Source organism: Stomoxys calcitrans, chromosome 5, assembly GCF_963082655.1.
Source record: "Stomoxys calcitrans chromosome 5, idStoCalc2.1, whole genome shotgun sequence".
Lineage (NCBI taxonomy): Eukaryota > Metazoa > Arthropoda > Insecta > Diptera > Muscidae > Stomoxys > Stomoxys calcitrans.
The window spans coordinates 123,637,517-123,649,517 of NC_081556.1; the positions used below are offsets into that span (position 1 = coordinate 123,637,517).

General features: G+C 35.7%; 2 protein-coding genes across 4 annotated transcripts in view; one reads left to right on the forward strand and one right to left on the reverse strand.

The window, feature by feature from the left end:
* Positions 1–12,001, forward strand: part of LOC106085974 (angiotensin-converting enzyme) — a 312,626-nt gene that overhangs the window by 290,268 nt on the left and 10,357 nt on the right. The window lies entirely within an intron of this gene.
* LOC106091305 (TWiK family of potassium channels protein 12) overlaps positions 1–12,001 on the reverse strand; it is a 64,633-nt gene that overhangs the window by 2,241 nt on the left and 50,391 nt on the right. For all 3 annotated transcript variants that reach the window (XR_009398355.1, XM_059369097.1, XM_059369096.1), the window contains exons 4-5: positions 4,470–4,702; positions 4,124–4,404 (exon numbers count right to left, since the gene is read on the reverse strand). Coding sequence is in view for 2 of the 3 variants with exons in the window: in XM_059369097.1 (XP_059225080.1) it covers positions 4,124–4,404; positions 4,470–4,702 (514 nt within the window). In the remaining variant the exon portion in view is untranslated. The remainder of the gene's footprint in view (positions 1–4,123; positions 4,405–4,469; positions 4,703–12,001) is intronic.

Consider the following 12,001-nt stretch of genomic DNA (forward strand, 5'->3'; position numbering starts at 1 on the left):
CTTTATGGGGTCTCCGACGCATTTTTCGAGGTGTTACAAACAGAATGAAGAAAAATCCTATGGTGGAGTCAAAAAGGCGTTAAGTTCGGCCGGGCCGAACTTTGGATACCTACCACCTCGGGTATATATGTAAACCACCTTGCGTCATAATCCAGTGAAAAATGCATAATTTATGCCCACATAGCAGCTATATCGATATATGGTCCGATTTGGACCAAATTCAGCACGGACATTGAGTGGTCTAAGTAGAACAATTCATAGGTAAATTTTGTAGAAAAAAAATTTTTGGTAGCCATATCCAGATAAACACCGATCTGAACCATATACGACACGGATGTCAAAAAGGTTAACATAAGTCACTGTGTCAAATTTCAGCGTAATCGAATTATAAATGCGCCTTAAAGGGACCCAAGACTTTAAATGGATAGATCGATCTATATGACAGTTATATCCAAATCATGACCAATCTAGGCCAAATTACAGAAATATATCAAAGAGCCTAACAGAATTCACTGTTCCAAATTTCGGCGAAGGATGACGAAGGGCTTAACGCAACTCACTGTCCCAAATTTCGGCGAAATCGGACAATAAATGAGCCTTTTATGGGCCCAAAACCTTAAATCGAGAGATCGGTCTATATGGCAGCTATATCCAAATCTGAACCGATCTGGGCCAAATTGCAGAAAGATTTCGAGGGGCCTAACACAACTCACTGTTTCAAGTTTCGGCGAAATTGGAAAATAAATGCGCCTTTTATGGGCGCAAGACCTTAAATCGAGAGATCGGTCTATCTGGCATCTATTGTATATTCAAATCTGAACCAATCTGGGCCAAATTTCAGAGAGATATCGAAGGGCCGAACAAAACTCACCTAAAGACAAAATTTCTAAGAAATTTTCCCTAAAGACAAAATTTCTAAGAAATTTTCCCTAAAGACAAAATTTCTAAGAAATTTTCCCTAAAGACAAAATTTCTAAGAAATTTTCCCTAAAGACAAAATTTCTAAGAAATTTTCCCTAAAGACAAAATTTCTAAGAAATTTTCCCTAAAGACAAAATTTCTAAGAAATTTTCCCTAAAGACAAAATTTCTAAGAAATATTCCCTAAAGACAAAATTTCTAAGAAATTTTCCCTAAAGACAAAATTTCTAAGAAATTTTCCCTAAAGACAAAATTTCTAAGAAATTTTCCCTAAAGACAAAATTTCTAAGAAATTTTCCCTAAAGACAAAATTTCTAAGAAATTTTCCCTAAAGACATAATTTCTAAGAAATTTTCCCTAAAGACATAATTTCTAAGAAATTTTCTCTAAAGACAAAATTTCTAAGAAATTTTCTCTAAAGACAAAATTTCTAAGAAATTTTCCATAAAAACAAACTTTCTAAGAAATTTTCTCTAAAGACAAAATTTCTAAGAAATTTTCCCTAAAGACAAAATCTCTAAGAAATTTTCCCTAAAGAAAAAATTTCTAAGAAATTTTCCCTAAAGACATAATTTCTAAGAAATTTTCCCTAAAGACAAAATTTCTAAGAAATATTCCCTAAAGACAAAATTTTTAAGAAATTTTCCCTAAAGACAAAATTTCTAAGAAATTTTCCCTAAAGACAACATTTCCAAGAAATTTTCCCTAAAGACAAAATTTCTAAGAAATTTTCCCTAAAGACAAAATTTCTAAGAAATTTTCTCTAAAGACAAAATTTCCAAAAAATTTTCTCTAAAGACAAAATTTCCAAGAAATTTTCTCTAAAGACAAAATTTCCAAGAAATTTTTTCTAAAGACAAAATTTGCAAGAAATTTTCTCTAAAGACAAAATTTATAAGAAATTTTCCCTAAAGACAAAATTTCTAAGAAATTTTCCCTAAAGACAAAATTTCTAAGAAATTTTACCTAAAGACAAAATTTCTAAGAAATTTTCCCTAAAGACAAAATTTCTAAGAAATTTTCTCTAAAGACAAAATTTCTAAGAAATTTTCTCTAAAGACAAAATTTCTAAGAAATTTTCTCTAAAGACAAAATTTCTAAGAAATTTTCTCTAAAGACAAAATTTCTAAGAAATTTTCTCTAAAGACAAAATTTCTAAGAAATTTTCTCTAAAGACAAAATTTCTAAGAAATTTTCTCTAAAGACAAAATTTCTAAGAAATTTTCTCTAAAGACAAAATTTCTAAGAAATTTTCTCTAAAGACAAAATTTCTAAGAAATTTTCTCTAAAGACAAAATTTCTAAGAAATTTTCTCTAAAGACAAAATTTCTAAGAAATTTTCTCTAAAGACAAAATTTCTAAGAAATTTTCTCTAAAGACAAAATTTCTAAGAAATTTTCTCTAAAGACAAAATTTCTAAGAAATTTTCTCTAAAGACAAAATTTCTAAGAAATTTTCCCTAAAGACAAAATTTCTAAGAAATTTTCTCTAAAGACAAAATTTCTAAGAAATTTTCCCTAAAGACAAAATTTCTAAGAAATTTTCTCTAAAGACAAAATTTCTAAGAAATTTTCCCTAAAGACAAAATTTCTAAGAAATTTTCTCTAAAGACAAAATTTCTAAGAAATTTTCTCTAAAGACAAAATTTCTAAGAAATTTTCTCTAAAGACAAAATTTCTAAGAAATTTTTTCTAAAGACAAAATTTCTAAGAAATTTTCCCTAAAGACAAAATTTCTAAGAAATTTTCCCTAAAGACAAAATTTCTAAGAAATTTTCTCTAAAGACAAAATTTCTAAGAAATTTTCTCTAAAGACAAAATTTCTAAGAAATTTTCTCTAAAGACAAAATTTCTAAGAAATTTTCTCTAAAGACAAAATTTCTAAGAAATTTTCTCTAAAGACAAAATTTCTAAGAAATTTTCTCTAAAGACAAAATTTCTAAGAAATTTTCTCTAAAGACAAAATTTCTAAGAAATTTTCTCTAAAGACAAAATTTATAAGAAATTTTCCCTAAAGACAAAATTTCTAAGAAATTTTCCCTAAAGACAAAATTTCTAAGAAATTTTACCTAAAGACAAAATTTCTAAGAAATTTTCCCTAAAGACAAAATTTCTAAGAAATTTTCCCTAAAGACAAAATTTCTAAGAAATTTTCTCTAAAGACAAAATTTCTAAGAAATTTTCTCTAAAGACAAAATTTCTAAGAAATTTTTTCTAAAGACAAAATTTCTAAGAAATTTTCTCTTAAGACAAAATTTCTAAGAAATTTTCTCTAAAGACAAAATTTCTAAGAAATTTTCTCTAAAAACAAAATTCTAAGAAATTTTCTCTAAAGACAAAATTTCTAAAAAATTTTCTCTAAAGACAAAATTTCTAAAAAATTTTCTCTAAAGACAAAATTTCTAAGAAATTTTCTCTAAAGACAAAATTTCTAAGAAATTTTCTCTAAAGACAAAATTTCTAAGAAATTTTCTCTAAAGACAAAATTTCTAAGAAATTTTCTCTAAAGACAAAATTTCTAAGAAATTTTCCCTAAAGACAAAATTTCTAAGAAAATTTCTCTAAAGACAAAATTTCCAAGAAATTTTTTCTAAAGACAAAATTTCTAAGAAATTTTCTCTTAAGACAAAATTTCTAAGAAATTTTCTCTAAAGACAAAATTTCTAAGAAATTTTCTCTAAAAACAAAATTCTAAGAAATTTTCTCTAAAGACAAAATTTCTAAAAAATTTTCTCTAAAGACAAAATTTCTAAGAAATTTTCTCTAAAGACAAAATTTCTAAGAAATTTTCTCTAAAGACAAAATTTCTAAGAAATTTTCCCTAAAGACAAAATTTCTAAGAAATTTTCCCTAAACAAAATTTCTAAGAAATTTTCTCTGAAGACAAAATTTCTAAGAAATTTTCTCTAAAGACAAAATTTCTAAGAAATTTTCTCTAAAGACAAAATTTCTAAGAAATTTTCTCTAAAGACAAAATTTCTAAGAAATTTTCTCTAAAGACAAAATTTCTAAGAAATTTTCTCTAAAGACAAAATTTCTAAGAAATTTTCTCTAAAGACAAAATTTCTAAGAAATTTTCCCTAAAGACAAAATTTCCAAAATATTTTCTCTAAAGACAAAATTCACAAAAAAAAAATTTCTAAAGAGAACTGAAACCTTTAGCTTACTGTATTCATTATTGAGTATAGCATCCAATTTACTTACCTTATCATTATGAAAATACAAACAGTCAATGGAACGGTGATTTCATCTGTATTACCCTTCATTTCCTTCTCCACTTCCGTTGAATCATCCTCTTCGAACATATTTAAAGCCTCCAAGTCGATGCGACTTAAACCACGATCTCCACCCTCACGTTCATGACGAGGACTCCGACTAGAACTTGATGAACTCTCCGATTCCTCGGAATAATATGTGGAGGCACTATCACTTGTACTACTACTGGACGTATATTTACTATGTCTGGCATCTTCCATATCAGCCAACTATAAAAATAGTTTGGAATTTCAATACAATATTGTCGTTTTGTCGATTCGATTGGTATACTTACAGCTCTGAACATCAGCTCTTCTCTCAGTTTGCGACGTTCACGCAATAATCGTCTCTTCGCCACTCCAGGGCATATGCGACATAGGCAAACTTTTGAATAAATCCATTTGAAAGATTTGGCCAAAACATCGCCAATATTTGAAAGATAGAGTAAAAATAAAGGCATACCTATGATGGCGTACATTATAGTGGCCAGTTTGCCCCAATCGGAACGGGGAGAAATATTGCCATATCCTGCAAAAGGAAAGAAAGAAGTATTCTAAATAGATTTTTACAGTTTTCAAATATTTGTTTTACTTCAAACTCAAGGTTGTTGTTTTTTATTTAAAATTTCATTAATTTTTCAATATTTCGCCCATCCTTTGGTGGGCATTTTCAAGAAAATCTAACATAAAACAAAATATAAAAACAAACACGTATAAGCATAGGATTTGACATCACCTATATCATACTTTAACTTACAAAAATGTTGAGTAACAAAACCCGACTAAAGAACAACAAGGCAGCAGGAGCCGACGGGTTACCCGCTGAACTATTTAAGACCTGAATCGGCACATTGACAAGGCCTATGCATTAGCTTATTTGCGCACTCTGGCTAGAAGAACGCATACCCAAAGATTGGAACCTCAGCATACTAGGTCCCGTACACAAGAAAGGAGACAAGACGGAATGTGCCAACTACAGAGGAATAAGTCTTCTCTCCATCGCATACAAGATACTCTCGAGCGTACTGTGTGAAAGATTAAAACCTAAAGTCAATGAGATAATTGGGCCATATCAATGCGGCTTTAGACCTGGTAAATCCACCCTAGACCAGATATTCATACTGCGCCAAATCCTGGAAAAGACCCGAGAAGGACAAATCAACACTACAAAGCCGCCATCGATACTCCTTTACGTTTAAAGGTATTTCAAGCCATGTCTGAATTTGGTATTCCTGAAAAATTAATAAGACTCGGCAGGATGACACTTGCTGATACGAGTTCCTCAGTAAGAATAGGAAAGAACCTCTCCGCACCATTTAATACCAAACGAGGTTTCAGACAAGGAGACAGCCTATCGTGTGAACTTTTTAATATCCTGCTGGAGAAGATTATACGAGATGCAGATGTGAATAGATATGGCACACTAATCACAAGAGAACACATGCTACTCGCCTATGCCGACGACATCGATATCATAGGTCGGTCACTGGGAGTAGTAACTGCAGCCTTTGAAAGAATCGCAAAAGAGTCAGTGAAAATGGTTCTGGCAGTAAATGGAGATAGAAAGCCTTGCACAACCGAGCAGATAAAGAAAATGGAGAAAGTTGGGAACCACAACTTTAAGACAGTCAGTAACTTTATCTACCTCGGCACCGCCGTAACCGAAACGAATGACACCAGTTTTGAGATAAAGCGACGAGTAATACTGGCAAAGAGATGCTACTTTGGACTAAGTAAGCAGTTTAGAAACAAGGCCATCTCTCGACAGACGAAGATTACACTATACAAGACACTGATACTACCCATGCTGTTATATGGTTCTGAAGCATGGGTACTTGTGAAAGCAGATGAGGCAGTGCTTGGAGTATTTGAGAGAAAGATTCTTCGTAAAATATATGGACCAGTTTGCGTTAATGGAGAATATAGGCAACGTATGAACCACGAGCTGTACGAGCTGTATGACGACTATAGCATAGTTACACACATCAAAATACAACGGCTGCGTTGGCTAGGTCATGTTGTCAGAATGGATGAAGAAGCTCCAGCAACGAAGTCCTTTGAAGGCAAACACGGAGGTACACGCAAACTGGGAAGACTAAAAGCTCGATGGAAAGATCAAATGGCGGGAGACACCTCGCAACTTAGTGTCAGAGATTTTAGAATGAGCGGAGAAGATCGAGGCGCTTGGAACGCTATTCTATGTTCGGCTAGTGAAACAAATACTCGTCATAGCCAATTAAAGTGAAGTAAAGAGGGTCATGTTCTAATTTTTTTGGTGACAAATTTTCGAGCTTAAATGACCACGAGAATGTGTTTAAGAAGGAGCGACTATTTTAATGAACCGAAGAAAATAAATTTGCCAACTTTCAGATAATTAGGACACAGATATCACACCACTGGTCAACGTGTTTCTTGAGTAGTTAATCCGTCTTTAGGCCTCATGCATCATATTCACCCGTATGAATCATCTTTAAGGAGTTACAAGCATTTTTAAGTTCAAAACAAAAAAGCAGAATTATTTGAGAAATCTTTATAATAAATTTTTGTTTTAAGGGCGAGCTGAGAAAGGCTCAGAACAAATCCTGGGTAGAATTCTGCAGCTCCGTGAAGGATACATCTGAGGCCTCTAGGCTAAGGAAGATACTGTCTCCGAGACCCATTACGGTGGGGTATATTCAGAAGTCAGAAAATGTAATGACAATTTCTAGTGAGGAAATACTAGAACTACTCGTTGATACACATTTCCCGAGAAATTCTCCAACGGACAACGGGTCGCCAGAAGAGTTTGTCACTGGTATGCATTTGTCGGAGGTTATTGGGGATTTTGTGTCTGAGCCGAAAATCCTTTGGGCGATTAGAAGTTTCGACTCCTTTAAGTCGCCAGACCCTGATAATGTATCACCGGTTGAATTACAAGCTGTGTCTGATAGACTGGTTCCCTGGCTTGTCACTGGTATGCATTTGTCGGAGGTTATTGGGGATTTTGTGTCTGAGCCGAAAATCCTTTGGGCGATAAGAAGTTTCGACTCCTTTAAGTCGCCAGGCCCTGATGATGTATCACCGGTTGAATTACAAGCTGTGTCTGAGAGACTGGTTCCCTGGCTTAGAGAGATATACTCTGCTTGTATCAGAATGTCATATATACCTATGGGATAGAGGGACACGAAGGTCATTTTAATTCTAAAAGCAGGAAAACGCTACCACATGAAGGCGAAAGATTTTCGTCCTTTTAGTCTGTCATCCTTTATGCTGAAGACTCTTGAGAGGTTGATAGAAATCTTAGGGCAAAGATCCCTAAAAATCGCCAGTCGCTGCAGCAGCATGCATATCGTAAAGGCAAATCCGCTGAAATAGCCCTTCACGACCTAGTCGGCTACAAAGAGGGTACTCTCGCTGTCAAGGAAGATGGTAGCATTTCTTGACATTGAAGGTGCTTTCAATAATGTAAAACCGACGTCAATCATGAAGGAGTTGGAGTTTCTAGGCATCACTTCTACTGTAAGGAGGTTTTTTAATAACTTACTTACTAAAAGATGCATTACGGCTGGTTTGAGATCTGTGGATCTAAAAAAATGGGTCAGCAGAGGAACACCTCGAGGAGGTGTACTGACTCCTCTACTTTGAAATATATCCATTAACAATATATTATTTTCTCTGGAAGAAAAAAGACAAAAAGTTGTCGCGTATGCTGATGACGTGGCAATTGCGGTTAGGGGAAGTTTCCCAACACCCTAAGAGATATACTTCAGGAAGCTCTACGGGAAACAGCGAAGTGGGCTACCAAAAGTAAATTTGCAAGTTTTGCCCATGAACATTCCACTAAGGAACAGGGGCAAACTTCTCACATATCAATGAAAGCAGACCGATTTTATTTTAAGCTCAATGATAAGGGGCCTCCTTTTTATAGCCGAGTTGGAACGGTGTGTCGCAGGTATTTTGCGCTTTCTGTAAACAGAACATTCTCTCCACCCAAGGAGACAGGTTCCACTATAGGCAACTTGTGTCTACTGCTGTCTTGCACGGATTTATACCTAGACCACTTTACTGTACTGGGAAACTTTCCCCTAATGCGCAAAACACCTTTGTGTTTTGCTGGACAGGACATTGAACTTCAAATCCAACATTTTGGACAGGTCAAAAAAGGCCACTCTTGCCCTATACACCTGCAAAAGAGCCATTGGCAAAAGTTGGGTCTTAGACCGCGTGTCATGCAGTGGGTATATACTGCAGTTGTCAGACCTACAATGCTATATGGTGTTGTGGTCTAGTGGAAGGCGCTTCAAAAGTCCACCTAATGCTCATTACTTAACCGTATCCAAAGAATGGTTTGTTTGTGCATCACAGCCGCATTGAGGACGACAACATCTGATGTACTGAATTTAATGCTACATTTTATGACTCTGGACATTGTGGCTACCCTAATTGCAGCGACCACTGCCATGAGGTTAAGGAAGCTTCCACATTTGTCATGTGGCGGCTACGGACACTGTGTTATCCTTGATACAATATCCGATGTGACAGGCAGTGTGGATTACACCCTACCTGAACCACTTTTTAATCAAAAGTACTGTACCATTATTCTTGATAGAACCGATTGGAACTACGATATCCCTGGTGATAGAAGTTACATAGACTTCTATACGAATGGCTCCAAACTAAACGACCAGGTGGGCTTTGGGGTGTACTCCAAAGATCTAGATCTGGTCATAGCGAAGAGGTTATCCGACCACTGCAGTGTGTATTAAGCGGAGATCCTTGCAATTAAGGAAGTGGTGGAATGGCTAAGATATAATGTCATTACGACGATTGGCATAAATATCTTCTCAGACAGCCATTAAATACCTGGAGAACGTATTTCTGAACACAAAAACCGCCCTCGACCGTCGCAGATCTCTAAACGAGATGACTGAACAGTTCGAAATTCAACTGTTCTGCGTGCCGGGTCACAGAGATATCCCAGGGAACTGTAAAGCAGATGAGCTTGCTAGACTAGGAACTACCCTACACATTCCAGGGATACTGGACTCTGTGGGTATACCTTTAGCGACATGTCAGCTAATTTTTCAGGAACAGGTCCGAAGGACAACGAATGACAGATGGTTACAAAGAGGGGGCTGTGAGCATTCCAAAACTATGAGACCTAATCTAGACGAGGTCTACCGCTTTGCTGTCATTGGCCAGAACTAACGTCTCAGTCATTGTGTTCGTCATGTCAGGTCACTGTCTAATCGGAAAACATGCTGACAGACTGAAGGTTGCCAGCAATGACTTTTGCAATAGCTGTGAGAGCATCGAAGAAGAAGAGACTATAGAACACCTTCTGCGTGTGTTTGTGTCCCGTACTAGCAGTCAGAAGGAGTTCCACTTTAGCTTCTCATTTCTTTGAGAACCTGTATGGTTTAGCGGATGTGAACATTCACAAGTTATTGGGCTTTTTAAAGCGATCTGGATGGTTCAACGGTAGGAACTAGAAGGCATTTTCCTTCTTCTGTTTCTGTGGTATCACGAAAACGTCTAAGTGGGTCTGATGGAAGACTGCCACTTACACCTAATCTAACCTAAATTGCTATGTTTTGGAGACGATTAACAATTACCTACGGTTTTTTTGGACACATATTAAAGGAGTTACAAGCATTTTACGTTACAAATATTAATTTTTGATATTTTTTTAAGAAAAATCTGTCGAACTCAAGTGGTTTTCTACTACGTTTCATAAAATGTTGCGTCAGAAACGTACAGTTCCTAGACACAAGGGATTTTGTTTGGTGCCGGCAAAGATTGGAAAACAGTTGAAACAGATAAGGCGATACACCGTTCGAGTCTGCTACAGGTACTGCGGCGGACCGTTCAAACGCACCTTACCTTATAAACGAGTTCGATAAGGTAGTGCTTATTAGTCTATATTGAAAAACTAAATACTTCACTTTAATTGGCTATGACAGAATATTTGTTCCACTTGCCGAAAGTAGAATAGCGTTCCAAGCGGTCCAAGGCGTTGGCACAGTGTGAATATCTGGACCTAGATTTACCAGGTCTAAAGCCGCATTGATAGGGCCCAATTATCTCATTGACTTTATGTTTTAATCTTTCACACAGTACGCTCGAGAGTATCTTGAATGCGATAGGGAGGAGACTTATTCCTCTGTAGTTGGAACATTCCGTCTTGTCTCCTTTCTTGTGTACGGGACATAGTATGCAGAATTTCAATCATCGCGTATGCGTTCTTCTATCCAGATTGCGCAGATAAGCTGATGCATATGCCTTATCATAGTTCAGCGGGTAACCCGTCGGCTCCTGCTGCCTTGTTGTTTTTAGTTAGGTCACTGCTACTTGGACCTCATTCTGACTAGGAGGTAAACATTCTGTACCATCATCAGGGATTGGTTCTGGGGTATCCTCTTCGCCGCCATCTTAGCATGTTAAAAGCTTGGAAAAATGTTCTTTCCATATCCTTAGCACACTATCTTGTGGTGACTATATCTCCACAATATTTGTACTGTATTTTACTTTGTTAGTTTTTAAAATAATATAGTCTAAGGAGCTTTTGGATTTATTGTAGAAAATACTTTTTATGTATTGAAATAAAATTAGTAGTTTTTGTTTGAAATTGTTAAGATTGAAACACGAAGTTCGGAGAATATTCTTTTAATTTAAATTGTGGCAGTCCTACAATTTGGTGACCCCGAAATTAAGAATTTTCCAACCTTTTAAGATGTCAACAGAAAACAATCCAGCAAATAGCGATATGCCTCCCTCTAATGATATTGGAATTGAATCGGCAAGAATCGCGAAACTTCCACCTTTTTGGAAAGAAGAACCAGCTATATGGTTTTTGCAAGTTGAAGCAACATTTCGTTTATATAGGATTACCCAAGACTCAACCAAATATGAATACCTAGTGGCAAATTTGGATCCATCGGTACTGTTTTTAGTGAAAGATATACTAATGGACACTGCAAATAACAATAAGTATGCAACCATGAAAAAACGTTTAATAGATTCCTTCGCTGAATCGGCAGAAAATCAAATCAAACGTGTTTTAAGCGGTCTAGAATTGGGAGATCAGAAACCGTCACATTGCCTACAGCGTTTAAAATCTTTGTCAGCTGGCAAAATTTCTGATGAAGTTTTAAAGACTTTATTTATTGAGCGTTTGCCAGAGAAAGTCCGAAGCATATTAGCAGTGTGCGATTCTCAAGAAATAGACCATTTGGGAATTCGAGCTGATAGAATCATGGAAACACTCTCGACTTCTACGACATGCTTCGTGTCAGAGGTTCAACCGGATGTTGCAGCAAGCAATTTGTCAACAAAAATAGATGATCTCATTGGTCGAATTGATGCTTTGGAAAACCGTTCCAGACAAAAAACACGTTCTTATTCAAAACCGCGTACGCAATCAAATAATAAAAACAAGTGCTGGTACCATCTTCGTTTTGGGGAAAACGCTCGCAAATGTATTCCTCCATGCAGCTTCAGTATAACAAAAAAACTAATTCCTCCATCGACGCCAATCTCGGCTGAAAGTGTCGATGGTGCATGCTCTGGCCGCCTTTTTATAACCGATAAGAAATCAAAAATACAATTTTTAGTCGACACTGGTGCAGAAATATCGGTTTATCCTAGCAAAAATCGCAAAAATCCCCAAAAACTATCACTTTATGCTGCAAACGGAACTGAAATCAAAACGTTTGGCTCAATAAACCTTTCATTAGATTTGGGTTTACGCAGATCTTTCTCTTGGAGCTTTATACTAGCTGATGTTTCTCGTCCTATAATTGGAGCTGATTTCCTTCGTCAATTTCATCTTTTGCCAGATCTCAACAAC